Source organism: Triturus cristatus, chromosome 3_1 (assembly GCF_964204655.1).
Source record: "Triturus cristatus chromosome 3_1, aTriCri1.1, whole genome shotgun sequence".
NCBI classification, from domain to species: Eukaryota; Metazoa; Chordata; class Amphibia; order Caudata; family Salamandridae; genus Triturus; species Triturus cristatus.
In genome coordinates, this window is record NC_140583.1 from 345,659,305 (window position 1) to 345,686,577 (window position 27,273).

Here is a 27,273-nt window from a genome sequence, read left to right on the forward strand (position 1 = left end):
TGAGGTGGGACTTTTGGTAGTTCACCGTGAAGCCTAGCTGGTGGAGCAGTTGGATGGTGCTGTTTGTATGCTGCACACATTGGTCGTAGGACGCGGCTTTTATCAGCCAGTCGTCCAGGTAAGGGAAGACGTGAATGTGTTGACGTCTGAGGTGTGCTGCTACTACTGCTAGGCATTTGGTAAACACCCGCGGTGCGGTGGTGACCCCGAAGGGGAGAACCGTGAATTGGTAATGTTGCTCGTCCACCACGAACCTGAGGTATTTCCTGTGAGAGGGGTGTATTGGAATGTGAAAGTATGCGTCTTTCAGATCCAAGGTTGTGAGAAAGTCTCCCTGGCAGAGGAGTGGGAGGACTTGCTGTAGGGTGACCATGTGAAAATGGTCTGAGTGTATGTAGGCATTTAGAGGCCGGAGGTCGAGAATGGGTCTGAGGGTCCCGTCTTTCTTTGGTATTAAGAAATATAGGGAGTAGACCCCTAGATTTTGTTGATTGACGGGGACCTGCTCTATAGCGTGTTTTTGGAGGAGTGAGAGTACCTCTTGTTTGAGCAGTGTGGAATGTTCTTGAGACATTGGACGGTGCCTTGGTGGGATATTGGGTGGGGTAGATGTTAGTTCGAGACAGTACCCTGACCGAATGATTTGGGTTACCCATTTGTCCGATGTTATGGACTCCCATACGTGGATAAAGTTTTGTAGTCTGCCCCCGACCGGAGTGGAATGGTCTGGGGGGAGCGGAGGGGAGTCATTGTGCGGGGGGGGGTGGCAGAACGGGTGTTGTTGGTTTTGCCCCTGCCCTTATTGTTGTTACCCCTGTAACCACCTCTCTGATTGCCCTTTGAAAAGGTATTTTGAGGAGGGGACTTGTAGGAGGTAGAGGCGTTATCGGTGGAGGAGCCTCTGCCTGTGCCACGAAAGGACGAGCGTCGAAAGGAACGTTTGGAGGCTTGTGTTTGGAGTGCCCCCATAGACTTTGCTGTGTCTGTGTCCTTTTTCATCTTTTCCAGCGCTTCGTCTACCTTTGGCCCAAAGAGTGTTTCCTGGTCAAAGGGGTGATTGAGTATGGATGCCTGGACTTCAGGCTTGAAACCTGAGATCCTGAGCCAGGCGTGGCGACGAAGCAGGACACTGGTATTTATGGCCCTAGAAGCAGTGTCGGCTGCATCGAGGGCACACTTAATGGAGGTGTTTGTAATTAGTTTACCCTCCTGTATCAGGTCATGAGCCTTGTGCTTGTATTTTTCTGGAAGGTGCTGCATAAGAGCCTCTAGTTCGTCATAGTGTGCTCTATCATATCGCGCAAGCAGTGCTTGTGTGTTTGCAATGCGCCACATGTTTGCAGCTTGGGAGGCGGTGCGTTTACCAGACGCGTCCAGAAGTTTAGATTCTTTGTCTGGCGGTGGGGCATCTCCTGAGGATTGGGAGTTAGCCCGCTTTCTAGCTGTGGAGACAACTAGGGAATCTAGGGGAGCAGGGCCCTTGATGTAAGCAGGGTCTGTGGGTGCCGCCTTATACTTCTTCTCTATTCTAGGGTTCAGTACTCTGGCTCTGACAGGGTCTTTGAACACCTCTGTAGCGTGCTTGGTGACACCCTTAAGCATGGGTAAAATGGAAGTGGATTTGTCTTGTATATCAAATGTATCCAGTAGGAAGTCTTCTTCTACTGGTTCACTGTGCATGTCCACCCCATGGTAGTGTGCTGCTCTCTGCACTAAATGGTGAAACCCTAAGGAGTCCTCTGGAGGAGACGGTCTTGATGGGTATAAGTCGTCCTGAGGTACATTGGGTATATCAGGGTTATTGTAATCCTCCCATGGATCTGGGGTCCCTGGTGGAGTGGGATCCATTGGGGCGTCCGCCGGGTAATTGTCTGGATCCCCATCATCCGGATCTGGGGATGGGGTCGGATCGTAGTGAGGTACAGGTGGCGGAGACCTGTGAGGTGGAGGTGGTGGAGGAGGTGGAGGGGGTAGGGGAGGCGGTAGTGGGGAGGGCACTCTGAGGGGAGAAGTAGCAGAGTCCTTCCTTTTGGGTGGAGGAGGAGGAGCCGGAGCATCAAGGCGTCTTTTCTTGGTAGTTAAAGTCAAAAGCCCAGTCTTAGGATCTTTGGACAAAGTCTTTTGTAAAGGGTCTGGTGTAAACAGAGCCAATGGTGTCGAGTCGTCTGTCGGCACCGGTGATTTCGGAACCGGGGGTTTCGATGGTCTGTGTGCGCCATGCTTTTTTGAGGTCTCCGGGTGTTTCGGCGTCGAATGATGTTTCGGCGCCGGAGCATCGGTGCCGACAGATTTGTGTTTGTGTTTGGTCGGCACCGAGTGTCCAGGCTTCGGCACCGGTGGTTTCGGAGTCGAGCTGGATTTTGCAGTCTTCGGTGCCGGATGCTGTTTTTCGGCACCGGGTGTCGGCTGGCTCGATCCCGAGCTGCCATGAGACTTTGGGAGCTTCGACACCGGGCCCGAAGGTGGGGTGATCGAAGTTTTGGTTTTGCCCAGGCCGGCAGGCGAGGGAGTAACCTGAGTCTCTTTGGTTTTCGGCGTGGGGGTAGGAGGGGGCATATTACTCACGGCCCGCTGCGCTGGTGTAATGTCCTCCACGTCGGAGTCGTCGGCCTCGGAAGCGCTGACGACGTCTTCCTCCTGTTCGGTGTGTGTTTGCCCCGAAGCTTCGGCGTCGTCTCCGAAGATGTCCGGTGGAGCTGCGGAGGATGAGTGCGCCATGGTGCGTCGAGCTCTTCGATCTCGGATGGTCTTCTTCGATCGAAAAGACTTGCAGGCGGGGCAGTCTCTAGCCTCGTGTTCCGGAGAGAGGCAAAGGTTACACACCTGATGGAGGTCGGTGTGGGGAAATTTAGACCCACATTTTGGGCACTTTTTGAACGGAGTCCTTTCCATCGGCCGGGACCGGAGTCGCGGAGGGCCCGAAGGCCGGTGTCGATGAACGGGATGGAGAAAGTGCCGCTTCGAGAGATGAAGATGATGAAGGAACTCGAAGAATCGAGGATTTTCCGTCGAGGCTGGAACCGTAGAAGTTCGAAGCCGGAGCACGAAGTATCACATCCGAGCCCGATGGCGGAAAAAAACAATCTGAGGATGGAGCCGAAGCCCATGCGCAGTACGGACCGAAGGAGGAGTCACCAAACTCGTGACTTCCAAAGACTGTCCAAGAAGAAAAACAAACTGCAAACATCCGGGCCCAACACCAGATGGCGATCTATGCTAAGTGTACAATCTGCAGCTCATATGCCTCGAACATTACATTTTTCATATTATAATAATGAGTTCAGGCATATTCCCGGAAGCCCAACACTGTTGCCCCCGCTGCAAGGGAGATGAGGCAGATTTAATCCATATGATGTGGGCCTGTCCGTGCATACAAGATTTCTGGAAAGGGGTTTGTTGCTCCATAGGAGAAGGCACTCACATAACAGTCCAGGATAGTGCCCTAGAATGCCTAGTGGGGCTCTGTAGACGCTCTAAAGCTCAGAAAGTACAACAAAGATTTGTAGACCTAGCCTGTATACTGGCAGTGAGGGCCCTTACAATGAGATGGAAATCTCCTAGAAGCCCAACACTGTCTAGCTGGCAAGAAGATGTGTTGCAGGGGGAAGCACGGAAAGCGCGGCATTCCGCAGAGAAGAGGCAAGAGGATTAGGGAAACAGCTCATCTTATTGGAATGGGACAGTATATTGGAAAACTTTAAACAGCTGGACCTAATGCCCGCACAAGGTACCCCCACATAATACATCATAATCGCACCGTACGACAATTAAAGGGGAGTATTCTAATCTCCAGTATGTATGAAACACAGTTCATAAGCAGGGTAGGACCTATATCATCATTTTTTAATAACCATAATAGGTGATCTCACATAGCAGTAAATCGCAGACCAGGAGTAGGTGAGGGTGGGGGGTGGAGGGGATTAATTAGCAAAATTTATATTAGTTTTGCCAAGAACATGCTTGATATCTTTGATTACAGTGTAATGTCGTTGTATGCTTATACAAAGGACTCAATAGACTGTAAACATCGGTGATAGATAACCCACATCTGTACCCAGAAGTTGTACCTTGCCACAAATGTATAATGTATAAGCTGAAACAGCATCAAAAAGACAAAATGCCTGATGTGTCAATAATATGATTCTATAGGTTTTCAATAAAGTAGGTTTAAAAAAAATAATAATGAGTTCAGTGGTTTATTATTATTACTCTGATAATTTGCTATAATATTATGCCGATGCAAAAACCCCACCCATTGGGAAGAAATATTATGCTTTTACAGAGCTGTTTTTAATGAAACCGATATACATCCTTTAAATGAATCTTTATTTGATAATATGTGGTAGTAAGATATGCATAATATAGGTACCAATACACAAAATGATAGGTGCTATGTATGTTCTCTTATTCCCCATGCCATAGTATATCCTAAAGAAGTGCCTGTTAATATTACAAACTGTTTATTGCACCTTTTCTTGTGTGGGATAAAAGCCCAATTACAGCCAACTCATGTTAGTCCTGTGAACTCCCGAGTTACAATAACTAGATTTGATACAACCACTGAAGTTTTACAAATTGACAGATAAAATAGAGATAATGAAAGAGATATAGGTATATAAATTGGGAAGAGGTATTGGAACAAGGTATTCTAGGAAGATCTAATTCATCATCCATCTGTAATAATTATTCTGCCAAACCACTGCCCCCAGATTGTGCAGCCAGGCCAGTATTAATTATTGAAGCATCAGTATCTGCTAATAATAAACGGTTTACTGGAGCTAGGTTCACATGTAGGGCCATATCTTTATGGAATGGCACAGAAACAACTAATCTTCTGAGATTTGATGATGTAAAAGGATCATGTCAGCCATTATGGGATGAAAACATACAGAGATATACATGGGCTGGAACTAAATGTCATCCTAAGCTAGCCATGAAACTAATGAGATTCTCTCTTTGCTTTCAGGAAAATGGAATTGTTAAAGTGGGACAATGTCAACTGTGTCTCAACTATTTACAATGCAGATATGCAGGGCAGTACCTCCAGCGTTATGGTTTTATTCTGGCAGTGTGCCACTCGAATATGCACTCAACTACACCCAAACTAGAGTTGACTCTGCACACCCCAAATATGGTAATAACAGCAAAAGGAATAAAAGATTTGCACTTGCATTCTATGAGTAAAGCATCAACTCTTCTGCATCATCACAGAAAAAAAAAAATGGGCGAGTACTTTGGAACTTCAGTGCAGCAGGATGTGCCAAAGGAGTATAGGCTGTTCAACGACGCCCAAACATTTTTGGGGAGTCTGTTAACCATGTTTCAAGCAAAAGCAAATGTTTGCTGGGTGAAAATAACCCGGTGGGATTGATGAAAACTAAATGCGACTGAAGATGGCTTTAGTGCCATTAAAGAGGAACTGCATTCAATCAGACTTATAGTAAGGGAGCATTGATCTATATTGGACTTTATGACAGCGCTTGAAGGAGGCGTGTGTAAGAAGATAGGTTCTGTATGCTGTACTTTTATACCAGCAAATGATGAAGGAAACCGGACTCAGGCCATATGGACTTTGCATATCTTCCATACACAAATGAAGAAAGAGGATGGTGCTCCGGATGAGTGGTTCTCTGGCTGGTTCGAATGGGGGCTGTTATGGATGTCGGGTTTGTTTAAAGCCTTGTTGCCTATAATAGTTCTGTTGCTATTGATGTGCCTAGTATTTCAGATTATTTTAGCATTTTGCAAGAGGGTTATGCTAAAAACTGAGGCATGTTTCATATCATAAGAAATAAAGAGATGAGAAATACAGAAGTGGTAGAAATGTACAGGGGTAGTGAATGAGTAGTCTAAGAATCGAATAGAGAGGGGAATGAAAGGAATCAACCTCCAAGTTTAGCTTTAGGCCCTAATCATTCTGTTCATTATTCAGTTTTACCTGTCTCTCATCCAGAAACGGAGAAGCATTATTGTTGTGTAAAGAAGGAAATTGTGTGTGAGGCTGTTTAAATGTGTGGTGAACGTGCATTTATAAGTTGCACATTTATCTGGTAAATAATCTACAGCCTGCTTTGAAAAAGGTCTAAATGCAGTCTGACTTTTAAGTGTTTTTTCCTCTTGCACAATGTGTGTTTCTGGGAACCTTCGTGACTTGGATATTTTGCAGGAAACACAGAGCAGCAGAGGATGTTCCAAACTTATATTTGTATAGGTAGCGTGACTGTTAGAGTCGAGAAAACAGGAAAACTGCGCTCTGAGGAAGTGTGTGATTATGAAATAGACTGGGTAAGAAAGAATGGAGAAGCAAGAAGATTTTCTATTGTTACTATTGTATTGGAGTCATGGCTGCTTGCCAACCAAAAATAGTATCATAAGAATAGACTCGAAGCGTGTGTAATTTGAGACTGACTTGTGCTTCTTTTATGCTAAGGTCACTCCCCCAGCTGTTTTATTTTGTGCATATGCGATAAAAGTGTTTGTCCTCACTTTTTTGCAGATGTGGTGATTAATGATTTTAGCTACATAAAGGATTTTTACCAACAGAGACAAGGAAGATGGCGCAGAAGTAATGCAGATTACTGATAAGGAATCAGTCAATTTTAGTAAGTCTGGCATGAGGTCAAACTACTTAAAGCACCGTTCAGATCTTCCCAGACTTGTTGGTAACATATCATTCAGAATTTGCACAAAGCACCGTTCAGATCTTCCCAGACTGGTTGGTAATATATCATTCAGAATTTGCACAAAGCAAACCATTTATCAACAAGTTCAAATAGATATCCTCAATGCCCAAAAAGGAATACGCTACTTACCAGTATGCATCTGGTAAGTAGTATATTCCGTTCGAGGCATATGAGCTGCAGATTACACACTATGCATAGATTGTATAGCAGTATCCCCTCCTAGCGGCGACCACCAGTATCTGTTGCAGTTTGAAATAGTGTTTTGAGTACAGCCTGTTAGTTTGCACATCGACACAATAGTGTTTTGTGAATGTGTGCAGTGTAGACCTTGTAGCTGCTCTGCAGATATCGTCTAAGGTAATGTTCCCTAAAAATGCCATTGAAGCCCCTATCTTTCATGTAGAGTGGGCTTAGGAGGAACGTTTTGCTTTGTGGTAACACATTTGTATGCATTTGACAATCCACCTAGCTATCCCAGATTTTGATATGGTGTTGCCCTTGTGTGGTGGTGAGAAAGACACAAATAGTTGTTTGGTGTTACAAAAAGGTTGTGTTCTCCCTATGCAGTACAGCAGTGCTCTTTTGACATCTAAGGTGTTAAGGGCTCTTTCTGCGACTGTTTGTGGCTGCGAGAAGAATACAGACCGCTCCACACATTGATTGAGGTGGAAGGGAGAAATTACTTTAGGGAGGAATTTAGGATTAGTTCGGAGAACAACCTTATTATGATGCATTTGCAGAAAGGGTTCCTGAATAGTTAGTGCTTGTAGTTCGCTAACTCTTTGTAGAGAAGTAATAGCTACTAGGAAAGCAGTTTTCCATGTTAAGAATTGTAGCTCACATTTATGTAGAGGTTCAAATGGCGGCCCCATTAGCCTTGGGAGAATGATGTTTAAATTCCAAACAGGTGAAGGTGGTACTCTGGGGGGAATTATTCTTTTGAGTCCTTCCATAAAAGCCTTTATGGCAGGTACTCTGAAAAGTGATAGATGTTGTCTATTTTGTAGATATGCTGCTATGGCAGCAAGATGCAGTCTGATAGACGTGTAGGCTAAGTTGCATCTTTGGAGGTGTAGTAAGTAGCCTAAGATGTGTTGGATAGACACATCTAGGGGATCAGTGTTGCTGTTATGGCAGTATATTACAAATCTTTTCCACTTGGCTGCATAGCATGCTCTAATGGTAGGCCGTCTAGCTTCTTTGATGACGTTCATACAGTCAGGAGGAAAGTTGAGGTAACCGAATTCTAGAACTTCAGGAGCCAGATCGCTAGGTTGAGCTGAGCTGGGTCTGGGTGTTGTATCTCTCCATGGTTCTGGGTTAGGAGGTGTCTGACCAGTTCATCCATATTGCATTGCCTTTGGACAATGGGTGAGGATACCTGGCGGTGAAGTTTGGACATTTGGCGTTTTTACGTGTGTGGTGAAGAGATCTATCTGTGGTTGCCCCCACATCTGAAAAAAACGGTTGAAGAACTTGATGATGAAATTCCCACTCGTGGATTTGTTGTGTTTGACGGCTCAACAGATTGGCTATTGTGTTTTGGACTCCTGGGACATGTTGGGCTAGGAGAAAAATGTTCTGAGGTATAGCCCACCTCCATATGCACTGTGCGAGCTGAGAGAGCTGCAGATAGTGTGTCCTGCCTTGTTTTTGTATATAATACATGGCTGTCATGTTGTCGGTGCGGACTAAGACAGCTTTGCCTGAAATGTGTTTTTGGAATGCTTTCAAGGCTAGGAATATGGCTAGTAGCTCCAGGTGGTTGATGTGGAGTAACTTTTTGCGGAGGTGTCCACCTGCCCTGCATGGTGTGATGAAGTAGGTGAGCTCCCCAGCCGGAGAGCGATGCGTCCGCTGTCATGACTATTTGAGGAACTGGCTCGAGGAATGGTCGCCCTTTGGAAAGGTTCTTGGTGTTCCACCACTGCAGAGAGCGATGGGTACGACCGTCTACCAACACCAGATCTGTTAGCTGACCTTGAGCCTGGTTCCATTGGCGTGCTAAGCACTCTTGGAGAGGACGCATCTGGAGTCTTGCATAAGGCACTATGAATATGCAAGACGCCATCATCCCTATGAGTTGCATGAACACTCGAGCTGGAAGAGAGTGTTGCGGTTGGAATCTGGTGAGAAGAGCTTGTATGCTCGCTATCCTGGTGGGACTGGGATAGGCTAGTGCCCTTGAGGTGTCTATTGTGGCACTGAGGTATTGTTGTGTGTGGGATGGTTGCAGCTGAGACTTGGCGTGGTTTATTGTGAACCCCAGGTCGTGAAGTTGTTGAATAGTGCCGTGTGTGTTTCGGACACACCGATTGTATGAGCTGGCTTTTATGAGCGAGTCGTCTAATTATGGGAAGACATGGATGTGTTGTCTTCTTAGGTGTGCTGCCATCACTGCTAGGCACTTGGTAAACACTCTTGGTGCTGTGGTGAGTACTTTGAATTGATAGTGCTTACCGTCCACTACGAATCTGAGATATTTTCTGTGAGCGCTGTGAATGAGAATGAAGAAATAGGCGTCCTTGAGGTCTAGAGTAGCAAGGAAGTCGCCCTGGGAAAGCAGAGTGAGGACCTGCTGAAGTGTGACCATGTGGAAGTGGTCTTTGGTATGAGAAAATAGAGGGAGTAAACTCCCTTGTTTTGTTGGTGCAGGGGAGTTGGTTCTATTGCACTTTTTTGTAGGAGGGAGATTACCTCCTGCTTTAGCAGTATCAGATGTTCTGGTGACATTGGACGGTGTTTGGGTGGTATGGTTGGGGGGTAGATGTTAGTTCGAGACAGTAGCCTGATTGAATTATTTGGTGCACACACCTGTCTGAAGTGATGTTTGCCCAGGCAGGGAGGGATTGGTGGAGTCTTCCACCGACTGGAGTGGAGGCAGAGCGCGAGTTGTTGTTTTTTCTTCTGCTGTTGTTCCCCCTGTAACCACCCCTTTGGTAACCTCTAGTTAAGGTGGATTGGGTGGGAGCCTTGTAAGAGGTGGAGGGGCTATCAGAAGAGTAGCCTCTACGGATGCTTCTGAAGGATGAGCGACGAAAGGACCGTCTGGGACCTTGCAACTGCAAGGCTCCCATAGATTTGGCCGTGTCTGTATCCTTTTTCATTTTCTCAAGTGATATGTCCACATTGGGGCCAAATAGGTGTTGCTCATCAAAAGGCTCATTGAGTATAAAACTCTGGACTTCGGGTTTAAAACCTGAGATGCGTAACCAGGCATGCCTGCAAAAGGACACTAGTGTTTATTGCCCTTGAGGCGGTATCTGCTACATCTAGGCCACAACGGATGGAGGTGTTAGTGATGGTTTTACCCTTGTGTATGAGTTCATTGGCCCTGTTTTTATACCTGTCCAGGAGGTGCTGTATTATGGACTCAAGCTCATCATAATGTGCCCTGTCATACCTGGCTAGCAGCACTTGAGTATTGGCAATGCGCCAAATGTTTGCTGCCTGTGACACTGTGCATTTGCCAGAGGCGTCCAGGAGTTTTGATTCCTTATCTGGTGGTGGTGCGTCACCTGATGTTTGGGAATTTGCTCTCTTCCTTGCATTAGAGGCTATCAAGGAGTCGAGTGGTGCGGGGCCTTTAATGTATACTGGATCAGTAGGAGCAGCCTTATACTTTTTTCCTATTCTCGGGTTGATGACTCGAGCTCTGACTGGGTCTTTAAAGATCTCTGGTGCATGCTTAATGACCCCATTAAGCATGGGCAAAATTGAGGTGGACCTTTGTGTGGTATCGAAAGTGTCCATGAGAAAATCTTCCTCTACTGGGTCTGTATGAAGAGCAACCCCGTGGTATTGGGCAGCTCTGTGAAGGAGCTGGTTGAAGCCGATATTGTCCTCTGGAGGGGGAAGGTCTGGAGGGATAGATGTCATCTTGTGGGGTGTAAGGGACGTCTGGGACACTGTAATCATCCAAGGTGTCCGGCGAGTCAGTAGGGGTAGGGTCCCCAAGGGGTTGATCGTCTGCACCTCCCCCTGCATCATCTGAGGTGTCATCATCATCATCATCATCATCTACTGGGGTAGGTGATGGTGTAGGAGAGCGGTGTGGTGGGGGAGGAGGAGGAGGAAGAGGAGAAGGGATCCTTAATGGAGAGGTAGCAAAGTCTTTTTTGGTGGTGGTGCAGGCGCAGGCGTTTCCAGGGGTCTTTTCTTGAAGCTAAGCATTAAATGACCAGTCTTAGGATCCTCCACAAGAGTCTTTTGAGTAGGATCTGGACGAAACAGTTCCACTGTGGGAGGCAGATCCTTTGGAGTCGAGGGCTTCAGGCCGTAAGCTTTTTCGGCGTCGACTCGGTAGCGGTTCTAGGTTTGCAACCGTGTAGTTTTGTAGTGTCTTTGTCCAATGGAACCTGTTGTTGTTTTTTCAGTTCCGAGGTCTTTGGCTTCGAAGAATCGGGGCCTTTTGGTGGGCGCTTTTAGTCGGCTCCGAGGGTGTTGTCGGTGCCGAGGAACCAGTGCTAGCCTTTGACGCAGAGTGCTTTGATGTCGAAGTAGTGGTCAGCGTGGATGAGGACAAGGATGTCTTCTTCTTTGGTGCCTGAGTATGTATGGCGTTAACGAGGGTAGGTTGACTCGAGCCAGAGTCACCTAGAGGCTTAATAGGCTTCTTTACCGGGCCCAAAGGCGAGGCATGGGAAGCAGTGTCTCGGTGTGCACCTCGGCCCGAAGGTGAAGGTGGTACCGAAGCCTTTTTTGATAGTATCGAGGGAGGGTTTGGGTCAGGGTTGATGTCTGTACTTACGGCCCTTTGAGCTGGAGTGATGTCTTCGACGTCGGAATCATCTGCTTCGGAGGCGCTGATGATGGCTTCTTCGACCCGACCTTGCTCCGGAAAATCTACGCCCTCTTGGAAGATGTCGTCGGGGATCGAAGATGACGAGCTTGCCATTGTTTGTCGAGCTCGTCGGTCCCGGATCGTCTTCTTGGAGCGGAAGGAGGCGCAAGCTGGACAGTCTCTGGCCTCGTGCTCCGGTCAGAGGCAGAGGTTGCACACCTCATGTAGGTTGGTGTGGGGAAACTTCGACCCACATCAAGGACACTTTTTGAATGGCGTCCTTTCCATGAGCCGGAGATGAGGCCCAGGTAGGCCCGAAGGCCTTCATCGACGACGACTGGAATCGAAGACTTCGAAGTTGAAGGGTTGCGTGGATTGCGAAAACGCGATTGAAACAATACCGAAGGGCAGGATTCCGCGTCGAAAGAGAAAAACGTTAACGGTTCCGAACTGGAACATGAGAACACATTCGAGCCCGATGGCAGAAAAAAATAATCTGAGGATGGAGCCGATGCCCATGCGCACTATGATCCAAAGGATGAGTCACATACCTTGTGAATTTCAAAGACTTTCCAAGACAAAAACAAGTGCAAACATCCGGGCCCAACACCAGATGGCGATCTATGCATGTAATCTGCAGCTCATATGCCTCGAACATATTACTTTCTTTTTGATTAATGTCACTGCCTAATGAATAATTGTTCTTATCATGCACACATCTTGAAATCTGGTATAGAAGCACTGAATTTGGTATACCCTTTCTCCTTACCGAGAGGTATTTGGTGCTGCTTAACGTATGCTTTCATATCAAATGCTCCTCCTGCAGCAGAATTGAGAAACGTGCCATGTCCGATCCTGTCTGGTGGGATACTAAGGAGAAGTTCGGTCTCTGCATCCTGGTCTGGGATCTAAACTCAAATGAAGGAAATGGATGTCACCAGAGACAAAAATGTGTCACTTAATAGTTAAACACACAAAGATTTTCTGGCAGCACTGCATGTTAGTTAGACCTCCAGTAATTGCTAATGTTGAAAATTAGATCGTAGATTTTACATGCAGCTGTATGTTGAAAGGGCAGAGCACAAATACAATACAGCACATCATCATCTGTTTTTGTTCTACTCATTGTAAAAGTGGGCCCAAAGCAACCACTATAATTGGGCTGGTGGGCAAACATATATCTGAAAACCACAATATTATGCTAACACAAACAATTCCCTATATGACAGTTCTGTAACATCTAACTAGATGCACCAGATATGTACCAGGTCTTGTGTGCCTTGTGATCCCAGAAAAGGCTGTCCCCTTAGGACAGCAATGGATCGAAAACTTCTAAGTTTAAACCTGTTGCACCGGAAAACCCATTAAACAATTGTCCATCCCCTGTTTCCATTTCCATTTCTCCCTACTCCCAACAATATGTTTCAAGAACTTAAACTATAAGACTACCTCAGAAATGTGCAGGGCAAGTCGAAGACCACATCTTCGGGCTTCTCCAAGAATGTCCATGTAGTCTCTGCCATGCCCTACCTTTAAAAAGAGAATGCAAAATTAATCTTAGTCTCTGCCAAATAATAACAAGCTGGTGGATACAGACATAACCTGGTTTTACCATAGAAATAACGTATTAGCTGATATTTGTCTTTCTACTACAATAATACATGTGATTGCTTTACTAAACACTAGAACAATACTGTAAACAAGATGTCAGTTAAACTTCCACATTTCATTCTTCCAGTACAGTTAAAGTCATTACCACTAAACTGAATAGCAACACCTGTTAAATACTGCTCTTAGAGGCCCCAATACTGTGGCATGAAGCACTAAGTAAGTAATAAATTATCATAATTATTAGAATTATAAGCCTAAAATGTGTTATTACTTGAGTACTAGATGTTCTACCTGGCATCTGCGCTATGTTACTGAGAAATATACTTAATTACTGCATTTACTCTAATAATTCTTTTCATTGTTATTATAGGCCTGAACGTGTGTATGTGGGACACATACAGTTATGCAGAATGAAACACCAAATTATAATGATTATGTATCGTGAAAATGTAAATTAAAACATCATTATCAAGCTCTCGCAAGCTCTCTCTCTCTTTTTTACTTCACAGTCCATAAGACCTCCCATTTCCCTAGGCCCTCTTTCACATGACATCTAATAAAACAGGTGGTATCTTACTGTAGGATCACCACTGAGGTCCAGTCCAAGTACAATTCCATCAGAGGAAAGAAAGAATTCTTTTGCAAGCTTAACCGTATCCTTTGCAAATTCAGGACCACCTCTTCTATCGATCGCTAACAAAAACCTACAATGCATAAGAGTTCAGAAAAGATAATATTCATGGAAATATATCAAGAAACACCAAAGATCTGGGACAAACTTCTCAACATTTGGAGGTAAACTATAGATTGAAGTGGAAATTGATATACAAATTGTATTTATAATTGTATTCCTCAAAAAGTTTTCTTAGCACAATGCATTCAAAGAGACTTCAAAATATACGCTCCATCCATTTTAATCGCAGTTTTCATGCTTCCATATAAAAGGATGGGCTGGAATGCGGTCCAAAGTAATTACCAATGGTTGTGATTAATTCAAGCATTTCACCCATCACCTTTCTGTTTGCCTTAATGCGACAGGTCTGCCCAGACAAGGGTATTGTGGTCACTGTGCAGAAAAATCAAGCACACCTCACTGATGACTGGCCCAACAGCATGAAACATTTCTAGGGTTGCTTGTTGCAAGAAGATATGAGATGTGGCCGCATGAAAGGTCAGCGGTGGTGTTTGAATAGACGGTTTAGAACACAGAAAGGGGTAGAGGGCAGTCTGGAAAGGAGTGATAACTGTATTGATAAGGGTGTTACATGGCAGGGGCACCATAGGAAAATAACTGATTTTAGGTCTTAATGTTATGTCAAAATGAAGTTGGCATGTTTTCTTTTGCTTGTTTGTATACAAGAGTGGGTTATTTGGGACTTCTGTACATGACTCTCATATTATGTTCCTGTAACAGGACCATCACTGCTCATTAATGTGCCAACCATCATTTTAATTTTTTTTTACTTGTGAACAGGCTAAGTTCTTGATTATTCTAAGTCTAAGTCAGAACTGTAACTAAACTTTCTACTTTGCATAGACAGAGTGGCACATCAGTTGTAAACAGCAGTACAACATTATTTTTTCGCCTAGGTCGTTAACCCTCTTGAGAAAGATATATAATTCGTAGGAAAATGTGGTCAGCCTTATTGCATACTTTTTCTTATGGAGAGGAGTAATTGAACTGTTTCTGTTCATTGGATTATACTGTAAATGTTGGATCCATTTAAAATGCAATGCAAAAACATGTTAGGTTTTAAAATAAACTCAAACCAATTCAATCTAAATCAGACAAGAAACATCCCAAAAATGTCTCTCTGGACAGACTGCCAAATGACCCAAATTGCCTACCATTTCTAATATCAGTAACAATACGTGAAGTAGGACAACCTGCCTCATCACCAGCATGAACCATAAGATTTTCTGTCTTCCCCCCACTAAAAGAATGTTCAACACTGACAGCCACAACTACACAAACAACTTCCTTCCTTCAGAAATGTAAACTGAACCTATTTACCACTCGGTGTTATAATTATACAACTCCTAAGATGCACTGTAATGAGAAACCTATATGTCACAAGATTTGACAGTTGCTGGTTGAGGCAGCAGCAAATGAGAACCAGTGAAGGGCTAGGGAGGACCAGCTTCTTGCTGAGAGCTCGAAAGCGCTCAATTTGCTCAATAAATGTGTCTGAAGACAGTCAGTGCTAAAATCATTGTTTGGGGTACACCCCTATAGATCTATACTGCAGCTGTGAGGGAAGAGCAGTGCTGAGCGCTTGTGAGATCTGCTGATGCTTTCTATCACCTGTCCTAGCACTGCTAAGTGTTTGCTTGTAGTTCCAGCATGCCTATTTAAGACCAAAGTATCTATAGGAAAGAGAATGCTCTATTTGGAACTTTCTTGGTCTCGTGGAGGTATTTTCTTTGAAAGCTATGTTCCAGTTTTTGAACCTGTACACTCCAAATGCTGACCGACTTCTTGTGCAGTAAGCGTGTTATCTATTTTAAGAGACCACCATTCATAATGCTACCATGCCCTCGTAGAGCAACCATGTTGGCAATTTTTTGAAAGTGTAGATTCCACATGCTCGCCTAGCCTCTTGTGCAGGAACAAAGATATTTTTTTTTTAAGACTGATCTGTATTGAAGCGGAAAGAAAAGGTTATTAGTTCTGGTACTTGGAACAAACACATTATAAGATGTTCTTCAATATGGTCAGACTCTCTTATTATTACAGGTGTGGTAAAGGAGGTGTTGTGCTACATTTATCCCTTCTATAGTAGGCTTCCTCCACATATGTAAACTGAACAAATGTGTCTAATTGTTTTCTAGCTGAGTGTTTGTTTTTGAGACTGTGTGCATTTTGCAGTGAATGTCCTCTACAAGAAGCAAATAGAAAATAACTCCAGTTAAGGCTGGTGAACTATGAAACCATATGGTATACACACCTCATCTGAACTGCACTGAATGGGCAATGTAAGAGAGCCTAACTTCACTCAGGAGGACTCTTATCTCGTCCCCACCCCTCACTCAAGATTCATTTGAAAACAATGGTGCCAATAGTGCATCTCACTGCACAATTTCCACATTGATTTGCTAAAACGTTACTTTTTGATGCGCCAAGCAAGCCTCCCCTTCCCATGGCTGTGGAGGGTTCATAAATTACAAGAAAACTCTGGACAAAGCACTTTACTAATGCAAGGCCTTTTGTATTCTTCACACAAAAAGAGCTCAGCGCCTGCTCACTACTGCATATCCGTAGGTTTCCGTCTCTCACGCCCTCCTGCTTCCATTCACAGGCATTCAGAAAAAATATATAAAGGTGGTCCCAAAATGTATGGCTCTTAGCATTCCAGTGCTCCAACTTGACCAGAGAGCAAAGCTTTGGTCCGTAGATTAGGCTTTTTCCCTTCACTTATTTTTATGCTTGCTTGCTTTTTTGCATCAAACGTGTTAGACTTGCCAAAAATGGGTAGCAGAGTCTTTGCAGGCGCACACATACTCCAGATGCTGCTTTTTGCAATAAATTGCAGAACTCGACAATAGCGGGGAAACAACCACTCCAGTGTATCCCAATTAAGGACGAACCCCACAGTCAAGTTCTATATTGTAAATTCAATAATGCATGAGGGGCATCAGAAAGTAGTACCGTCTAGTCGAGCAACTCACTTAAATGCTAGGTAATGCGGGTAATCCTGCAATAGATCTCTCCAACTCATCTTAACCTTTATGGATGTGAAAAAAACCACACTGTCCTTATTCCATTTAATCCCCATTTTGAATTTGTTGATATAATGCGTTTGAAGTCCCGCATGGTGGCACTGACGTTTGTTGATTTGGGAGTACTTTTCTATGAGCTATTTAGGGGACATGGTAACAAGCAATGAAATTATGTCAATCAATTTGATAGCTACTTAAGTTGATCTCGCCTAGCCCTGATAAAGCCATGGTCTTATGTGATTATCCGACGAAACGTGTTCGCTAGAATTAGCTATTTACCAAACATTGCAGAAGCTATCAATAAAGAAGATTGATTTACACAAGACTGTAGATGGGACTATATTTGTGTGCAAGTGCTCCCACCTATGTAAGTTGAATGTGTTAGATTTCGATGTGCTGTCCAGATTGTCTATTTTCTTTTACTGTGATAATATCACAGAAAACGTAATTCCTCCTGGTTGTTTTCACAGTAAAACACTATGTTTGCTCTACCAGCTTTCCCTTTTAGTGAATACAAGCTTAATCCTCAAATAACTACCAACTTTCTGTCAAATACACACACTACACCACAGGGATAATACCCATGAAATGCTAAGAATTCCACAAATATTGCAGACATTGACCACACATATGCCCAGATTGCCCACAATAATTCATAGCAGGAAAAGGATCCGAAAAGCTGAAGACAATATGTATGTTTGTACTATTGTATACCGTGAATCTAGCCAAAAGATAGAAAAGCTCGGTACAGAGTCAAAAGCAATCATACAGTCAATGAGTGACAGGCAAGGTAGCTGGATTTTGGAGCAGAAGTGCACTTTTATTGCATCATTATGCAGTGTTCTTTAAAGAGGTGTGCCTTTAATTCTTGCCTAATGGAGCAGAGTTGGGGCAGTCCTGATGGATACAGGATTCTGTTCCAGATCCTGAGTGCATCGGTAGAAAAAGCCTGATGCCCTGTTTTTTTCTGTCTGTTACACTTTTAAGTCTCCAGTTTGATGGTGCTCTGGGTGAGGCACCAACATTTTCTGACACTGTGGGCAAGTTATCAATGTAGAAATGTAAGAATAAATTCTTACATTAAGTCGGCTGTAACTATTTCTAGATACAGCAATTTCTAATTGCATAGTGTACAGAATAAAAATGTGAATTAAATCCATGATCATATATAAAAGGATTTCTTGACATGAATCTCATGTGAGAGGCTGGGTCAGTTTATAAGCTTGTAAGCTGCTACAGAGCTTCCATGACTGCTACTTGTACCTCTAACTTACAAAACGATAGAAACAGCATTTTCAAGCAATAAGGCTAATTAGCGAAAATAAAAATCATTTGCACATTTAGGTTTTTATTGTATATGTCACTGTTAGACCTGGCATCCTTGGCGTGGTTTTCCCCTAACTTTTTGCCTCTACGTCCTGTGTTTTTGATGCTGTGCTGGATTTCATTTTTGCTGGCTTAGATTCTTTGGGCACTTTGCTACTGCTGATCAGTGTCAAGGTGCAAGTGCTACCTGTGTAAATTGTTATTGTGATTAGTTATCCATGATTGGCATATTTGTTTTTTTCCAGTAGGTCCCTAGTAAAGTGCACTGAGTGTGCCAGGGCTGGTAAATCAAATACTACTAGTGGGCTTGCAGCACTGATTGTGCCACTCACAAGAGGTCTCAGGCCTGCCACAGCAGTCCCAGTGCGCAGTTTGTTAAGTGCCATGTCGACCTGGTAAGTGCGCCCACCTGCCAGGCCTTACCGTACCCTTTCCTTGCACATAGAAAACCCATATGGTAGCCCCAAGGCACCCCCCTGGGCAGGGTGCAGTGTATGTGAAAGGTAGGACATGTACTGGTGTGTGTAACATGTCCTGATAGTGAAATACTGCCAATTTCGTTTTTCACTATTGAAAGGCTATCATGCCCATAGGATAGAATGGGGAATGCTCTGTAACATTTAACAAGCATATATTCCCATAGAAGTAAGATTGAAAAATTGAGTCTGGTATCCCTGAACTCAGAATTTAATAACACATCTTTTAGTAAGGATGGTTTTTAAATTCTGTGTTTGAAAATAGCAATTTAGAAAGTGGCCATTTTCTTGTTTAACCTTTCTGTGTGCCTCTGCCCGTTTGTGGAATGACTGTCTGGTTTCAGTGTGGCAGAGACAGTGGATGTGCATTCCCCGTAGACAACCTCGGGGGGGGGGGGGGGCGGCGTGGGGGAGGGTTGAGGTGTTCCTGGCCTTCCTGGATGACCCAGCAGTAGGCTGAATAGGCCTGATCTGCATTTGGAGTGGCGGGAGGAGTAGCACCTATACCTGAATAGGGCTGTGCCTGCCTTACACAATGCTGGCTCCCTGAGTTGCGTCTGGAACCAAGGCTCACACTGACAAAGGTTTTTGTGCACTGGCAGAGTGCCCCAGAACTGGTTTGGACTGGGCTCAGAGCCCCTTGCACAAAGGGATCAAATACACTGGGGTATAAATACCAGACCTAAAACCCCTGAACTTTAGACTATTGCTGGAATAAAGAGGAACCTTTGCTGAGGAGAAGAGCTGAAGAAACCGAGGAGAAGTACTGCCTTTGCTCTGTGCCTGGAGTTGGCCTGAAGTTGCTGTTACTGCCAAAGAAAGGAGAAGAACTTTGCTGTGGGCTGTGTCCTTTGCTTGAAGAAGGACTTTGCTGTGTGCTGTGTCCCTTGCTTGAAGAAGGACTTTGCTGTGTGCTGTGTCCCCTGCTTAATGAAAGTCTCCAATCTGGCCTCCTGTTTTGAAGTCCCAGGAACAAAAGGACTTCACCCCCCAGCTCCCCTGAACTTCCTTGCTGGGAGTTCTGACCTGCCAGGAGGTGTCTGTAACTGAGTTGGGCCCCTGGAGGTTGTTTCTGCTGTTGGGAGCTAGAAGAAAAACAAGAGAAGCAAGAAAATCAGTTTCCGACGCCGTTAACGCCTCCACGACCTGCACCGAGGCCCGGGGAGCTGCTTGTGAAGTGAACAACGCAGCGCCCGGCCTGCTACCCACCTCCGCCGGCAGTGATCGGCCGTGACCGGCGCCAGCGCTCGTACCGACTCAGTCTTCGCCAGCGCCTGCATCTCGTTATCGCGGTGCCGATAACTGCCGAAGGTGACTCGAGAAACCGGTGACTCGAGAAATCGGCCATCTTCGACGCTGTGCATCGTCACAACGTCATTTTCCAAGGTACTGTTGTTTGGGGATCTGTGTGACTTTGGATTTTGTGCTGTCCTGACATTGTGATCGCCCCAGTTGGTGCTATTTGATTTCTACAAGCTTATTTTTGCAACATCCTTTTTGAAGACATTTTACTGAGTATCTGTATGTTGGATATTTGTCGTTTTGGTCTTATTTAGTTTAGATTAAGATATATATATTTTTTTAACTGGTGTGGTGTCCATTTGTGGTGTTTTCATTGTGCTACTGTGAGTGTTGGTAGAAATACTCTACACATTGCCTTTAGGATAAGTCTGTCTGCTCGTGCCAAGCTTCCAAGGGGCGGAGCAGGGGTTATCTAAAGTGTGTATCCCCCTTACCCTGACTAGAAGCAAGGCTCCCTATTTGGACAAAGGTACCTACCTCTGCCAACTAGAGACCCCCATTTCTAACACTGGGGGTCAGCGGTGAGGATTTGAACCTGTATTTGTACTTGACCCACAGTGATTGGTGTACATCACTAGATTAGTACAGACCACTACGCAACCACATGCTGTGTTTTGGTTTTATTTTTGATTTGTCACTTGAGTCATCCACACAATATGTTTCTGAATAGTAGAGCAGCAAGTGAGAAGGCAGAATTGGAGTTTAACAATGAGGATTTGCATTCCTACAAAGTAGATCAACTCAATCAATTCTGCAAAGATTTTGGATGTCCCATAAGGAGCAGCTCTAAGAAGGATGAGCTGCAGGAGGCCTTAAGTGCCTTGTGGGAGGCCAACGAGGCTAAGGAGACAGGAATGCAGAAGTGGATGAGGATGCTCAAGGGGATGGTTTGAGGTCACAGGATCTGCATGTGTCCAGAGTAGCCTCCAGGGCTGGCAGTCACCATTCCGCTAGGAGCTTTTCCCCAGAGGAGCTGGAGGAAAACCAGAGGGTCAGAGATTATGAGTTAGAGGCCATGAGGCTCCAGATGAAGCAATTAGAAATGGAGAAAGATAAGATGGCAGAGGACAGCAAGAACGAGTGTGCCTTAGAAGAGAATACATTGCTTTTGGAGGATGAAAAGAGGGCAAATGGTGGCAGCGTACAGCCAGTGCAAGGGGGTAAGGTATACATACTCAAGGAATTAGTGCAGAATTACCAGAAGGGTGATGATATTTATGCATGGTTTACGGCGTAGGAGATAGCCTTAAGAATGAATGAGCTTCCTGAGAAGAACTGGGGGGGGAGCCTGTGTAAGCACTTTGAGGCCGCTGGGAGGGACACCCTGTCACCTTTAGAACAGGCGGGTCCCCTGACCTATCCTAACATGAAGGAGGCCTTATGCCTCAGGTATGGGCTCAACCCCGAGCAGTACAGAGAGAAGTTCAGGAACTTCAAGAAGCTTGATTCAAGTACTTGGGTTGAATTTGTGAACATGTATATGCGTGCACTGGAAGGTTGGATAAAGGGCAGCAAGGAAACTGATTACACAGGGTTGTGCCACTTAATTAGATGGGAACACTGGAGGAGTCTGTGTGTTCGAGAGCTGTGCCAGCATCAATTGGATAGTAAGCTAACTGATCCCAGTGAGCTTGCTAAGGAGGCGGACCGCTGGACTAGCACCAGGGTCCACAAGGGAATTGTGTGTACCACAGCCAAAAAGAGTGGGGGACAAGGGTAACCAAAAGGAGTTCTCTAAAGAGCCCCAAAACAGTTCCAAGGGTAAGGAGTCCCAGCCCCCCAAGCCTAAAACGTCCTGGCCCCCTAGGGGCAGGCACGACAACCGGGGTCCTCTCAAGTGTTATTCATGTGGTCAGGTGGGCCACATTGCAAATGATCCCAAGTCCCCCAACGCACCCCCAGCACCCACTGGTGCTCTGTCACCGGGATTAGTGAGTGTAGAGCTGGGGGAGGAATTGGTTCCTAGTGAAGGGGGGAGCAAGCAGTTATGACCCTTGTCTCGTTAGAAGACTGAGAGATGGTCCAGGAATCCTATCTGCCTGAGAACACTAAGAAATACAGGCAGTGGGTGACAATCAATGGGAGCAGGGTGGAGGTTCTGAGAGACACAAGAGCCAGTGTGACATATGTCCGGTGTCAATGGGTGTCTGAAGTGCAGGTTATTCCCAATGTACTTCACCGTGTAGTTGCAGCAGACAACTCTGAGCGCATATGTAAGGTCGCGCAAGTTCCCTTTGAGTGGGGGGTGGGAGTCTCAGGTTCCCTGAAGGTCGTTGTTAGTCCATCCATGCCTGTAGACTGTCTGCTTGGGAATGACCTAGAGAGTTCCCCATGGAAGGAGGTGGAACGCCAGGCTCATTTGGAGAAGTTGGGTCTGCCTGAGTGGGTCTGTGGGACTACTCGGTCAATGGCAGCCGGTAGGGGTACTCAAGAGGACCTGGAGCCTGAAACAGTGGCCCAGGTGCCTACCAGAAAGAGAAGGGGGTGTGGGAAACCAGACCCTGAAATTCCCACGGTCCAGGAGTTGGCAGAACCTGAGGGGGATGCCCGCGGAACCTACAGGGGAACAAGTAGCCAAACTGGGAGACCTGCCTGAGCTGACTCATTGGCAGCAGGGAGGGGGTCCCTCCAGGGAGGAGTTCTGCAAAGAGCAGATGGAGTGCTCTACTCTTGTTGGTATGCGGCAACAGACTGCAGACCAGGCAGCAGGTGATCAGTCCGGATCACACCTGATTTACTGGGAAGATGGATTACTATATAGTGAGCCTAAGGTCGCTGAGCACGGTGCAGCCCGTGTGCTGGTGGTACCAGAGCGCTTCAGGACCTTCCTACTGGGTCTGGCTCATTACGTCCTTCTAGCAGGACATTTGGGGTGCAACAAGACCTATCAGAGGCTTGTCACCCACTTCTACTGGCCCCAAATGAGAAGGAACGGTGGTACCCATTTCAGATCTTGTCCAACTTGCCAGGTAAGTGGCAAGAGTGGAGGGAAGTGTAAGGCTCCCCTCCAACCGTTTCCTGTGGTGAGCACCCCTTTCGAGCGGGTGGGCATTGATATTGTGGGGCCACTGGAACCCAAGACAGCCTTGGGCAACAAGTTTATCTTGGACTTGGTGGACCATGCCACCCGGTACCTGGAAGCTGTCCCTCTCCGGACAATCACAGCCCCCGTGGTTGGCCATGCATTGATGGGGATCTTTTCCGTGTGGGGTTCCCCAGAGAGGTGGTCTCTGACAGAGGTACAAACTTCATTTCAAAGTACATGATATCCTTGTGGCAGGAGTGCAGAGTAGCTTACAAGTTCACCACTCCTTACCATCCTCAAGGGAATGGGTCTGGTTGAGAGATTCCACCGAACCCTGAAGGGCATGATCACGGGTCTTGCAGAACCCATGAGACGGAAGTGGGACGTCTTTTTGCCATGCCTGCTGTTTGCCTACAGGGAGGTACCCCAGAAGTCCTTAGGGTTCAGTTCCTTTGAACTACTGTACAGTCACTCTGTGAGAGGACCTCTGAGTATGGTGAAGGAGGGTTGGGAGAGAACTCCTAGTAAGACCCCACAAGATGTGTTCAGCTATGTGCAGACCTTTAGAAACCAGACCCAACGCTTCAGGAAGCTCACTCAGGTGAACCTAGAAGCTAGCCAAGAAGAAATGAAAAGATGGTACGACCAGAATGCCACTCTGGTAGAATTTCAACCTGGGCAGAAAGTGTGGGTAATGGCACCAGTGGAGCCTTGTGCGCTCCAAGACAAATGGACTGGTCCATATGAGGTGGTGGAGCGAAAGAGTGAGGTAACCTATGTGGTTGACTTGCAGACTCCCAGGAACCCTTTAAGGGTCCTACATAATAAACCACCTCAAACCACACTTTGAGAGGTCTGAGGTAACCATGCTCCTTGCTACAGATAATGGAATGGAGGAGGAGAGTGAGCTTCTTTCTTATCTCCTGTCAGCGAAAGAACAAGATTGGTCAGTGGATGGGGTAAACCTCTCACCTACCCTGACCCCAGAACAGCAGAGGGACTGTCGCCAGGTGCTGGGACAGTTCGCCTCCCTGACACCAGGAGTCACCAATTGGTGCGTCCATGATGTGGACACTGGGGACAGTCTACCTGTGAAGCAGAAATTTTACAGGGTAGCTGACAATGTCAGGGCCAAGATGCTGGCGTTAGGGGTGATAGAGCCCTCCAGCAGCCCCCGGGCTAGCCCAGTGGTCTTGGTGCCAAAAGCTGCTGCACCCGGTGCCACTGCAGAACTCCAGTTTTGTGTGGACTACCGTGGGCTCAATGCGGTCAACAAGACTGACGCATACCCCATCCCCAGAGCTGATGGGCTCGTGGATCGGTTAGGCGCTGCCCGGTACCTAAAGTACGTTTGATTTAACATCTGGGTACTGGCAGATTGCCGTAACTGAGGGGGCCAAAGAGAGGTCAGCATTTTCAACATCTGAGGGGCACTACCAGTTCCGTGTTATGCCCTTGAAAAACGCCCCTGCTGCTTTCCACAGACTGGTCAACTAGGTACTGTCCGGGCTGGAGGAATTCAGCGCCGCTTATCTGGATGGCATTGCTGTGTTCAGCTCCAGCTGGGAGGAACATTTGCAACACCTCTGCGAAGTGTTGAAGGCTCTGCAAAGTTTTTGCAAACAAAAAGGGGTACCCCCGACTAAATTTCCTATATCAGGGAAAAAATACAAGTGAAAAAAACATTTAGGAAATGCAATATAACAGAGTGGACCTATAAGTTTACAGAACAAATCTGTAATCAACCAGGTAAATATCAAAAATATATGTTTTATTTATATAACAATGTTTTTTATGAGGATATTTTTTCAATAAGGAAAAGAGAGAAAAAGATAGTATTATAAAAGCAAATAGCACAATGTAATTGATGAAACAGAGCAACTATTAATCAAAGTGCAAGTCCATTATTACTCTTTAACTTCGCAGGCACACTCATTCATTCATTTATACTGCGACTATTTATGCACAATTGATTTAGATGGTATAAGAATAAAGAACATGAGATATATATACTTTTCAAATAGAAAATGGACTGTATACGAAAATAACTACAGCTCAGTATAGAAATACATTGTCATGATTAAAAACATATAACTGTCATGGGTGACAAATTCCTATCTACGCGCGTTTCGGCGTTATGCCTTCATCAGGTAACAATGTTAATGAACAGACCCAGAGGATATTATGGAAAGAAGAAAACTGAGTAAATTACATATAGGAAGTCCTACTAAAGATATCTGCTCACCTAAGATTCAGAACTCATTTATTTAAAAGAACAACAAATCTAATGCTGAAGAGTCACAGATGGGGAGAAATAAAGGATTGTCCAAGACTGGACAGAAATAGTGAAAATCGTAGACGTCCTTTCACCGGATATGGTGCTTTCGTAGAAAAAAAATTGATAAAGCAGACTGATAAGAGAAAAAGAAAACGAGAGAAAAAACCCGTGAATGTGCACATGATGGGTCCTACTCGAGGACGGAATAGTGACCATAAAAACATGCAATTGAGACCAAAAGGTGTCCACCGAGTCATCTAACAAGAAAAGCGTAGATTGTAATAATGAACATAATTACCTTCTCTAATCTGAAAGGAGGTTTGGAATTACACTGATGCAATGTGGGAGGGACATAAAGTACCTAACGAGAAAACCAACAGAAAATCTCAGTAACCTGTTTATCGTGTAGGCGATGGAAGGTAGCCTGGGTTCTAAAAGATCTCAGAACAGTCAATGACCTTACCCGTGCAGGGGAACTAAAAATATATTCTTCCAAAACGTCAGGACGGACGCCACGTAAATGGAAGTAAAAAATGTTTAAATGTATTGCCACGAGTCCCAAGGGTGCTGTGCTCAATGAGGGTGACGTGGAACTCATACCATAATGTAAAGCAAAGGGGCTCATATTAGTTAAAAGGTCCAAAACCCGATGTTTACATTAGATTACAATAGCGGGTGGCATAACAACTGGGCCCCCGCTACGGTGTCCCTGTGGGGCTGACCCATGAAACGGATGATCCGTCAGTATCCGGGAGAGGTGCGGCGTTGAAACTTTCTTCCGCCTAAATAACGTTGTTTGCTCCGTCAAGCACTACATGTGGTACAAGGCAAAGGAGCTTATATTAACAGAAGGGTCCAAACACCAAGGTTTTCATTAGAATACCAATGTATGCAGCGTTACCGCTGGGCCCCCGCAACATTATCCCTGTGCAACCTACCCGTGGAGTGAATAATAAAGCATTGTCCAGGAGAGGAGCGGCGTTGCCACTTCGGTGGGGAACACAATAATGCTCCACGTGGTCCTCGAGCTACCGTCTTAGGTCCCGCAACTCTCTTCCGCCTGAGCTCAGCTGCTTCCTCCATCATGCGCTGCATGTGCACGCGCACAGGAAAATAGGATGTCCGGCCCCGTATACCAGCCTATTTTAAGCTTTTTGAAAAATGTACACACGCCCAAGAGTATACAGGGGCAGTGCCTAAAGACGCGGCAACGGCTTCCGAAATACGATGTTGACGTATACTGGGCAGATTATGGCAAACCCTCCTTGAACTCAATTTATTAACATGTCATTGGCGGCCATGTTGAGCTGATGTTCTTAGATATATGGTTTCAGTACCCCAAATTTAATTTTTTACCAGTACATAGAGACCTGATGCCTAATGGAGGACCTCTGCATTAATAACTTTATGAAAACTTTGATATTCAATATTCGAAGGTATAACACAAAAGAATAACTATTTGGAAATAATGTGCGTGATCTTCAGTAAATGTGTGTGCACACAAAAAGCTAACTGTGTATTTATATCAATAGCAGAAAGTAATAATCAAAGTGACAAGGGTAAAGTGATGAAGACAATGATGTTAGTGCAGACAATCTCGTAAAAACGGCGGCCATCTTAGTATGTTAACATGCCTACTAAAATAATACAGTCATCTAGTTTAGTTGTTATTGTACCTGATGACTTGGTCCCATGGAATTTCGCTGTTCAATCCTTTTCTAAACGTATCCAAAGTAAAAATGCAATACACTTCTCTACGTTTACGTATTCCAGTGCTTTGGTTTCCTGTATTAATACAGATTTTTTCTAGGATCAGCCACTTTATATCCTTGGTAGTGTGTTGAGCTTCCATATAATGTTTGACCAATGGAGCATTGATTTTGTTAGTACGGATAGCTGACTTGTGTTCTGTCAGACGTGTGGCCATTGACCTAGAGGTTTCCCCCATGTACCCCTGGTTACACGGGCACAAGTTTAAGTATATGATGTTCGAGGTCTTACAATTTGTCAAGCTGTCCAGGTCAATTTTGGTTGCATTAAAAGTATAGGTACTGGTCTGAATGGCAAAT

The 27,273-nt window shown here is 45.3% G+C and overlaps 1 protein-coding gene across 1 annotated transcript in view; it reads right to left on the reverse strand.

Annotated features, from left to right (window-relative positions):
• MAPDA (N6-Methyl-AMP deaminase) overlaps nucleotides 1-27,273 on the reverse strand; it is a 156,037-nt gene that overhangs the window by 50,107 nt on the left and 78,657 nt on the right. The window contains exons 6-8 of the mRNA XM_085644065.1: nucleotides 13,655-13,781; nucleotides 12,916-12,996; nucleotides 12,236-12,374 (exon numbers count right to left, since the gene is read on the reverse strand). Coding sequence (XP_085500191.1) covers nucleotides 12,236-12,374; nucleotides 12,916-12,996; nucleotides 13,655-13,781 — 347 coding nt within the window. The remainder of the gene's footprint in view (nucleotides 1-12,235; nucleotides 12,375-12,915; nucleotides 12,997-13,654; nucleotides 13,782-27,273) is intronic.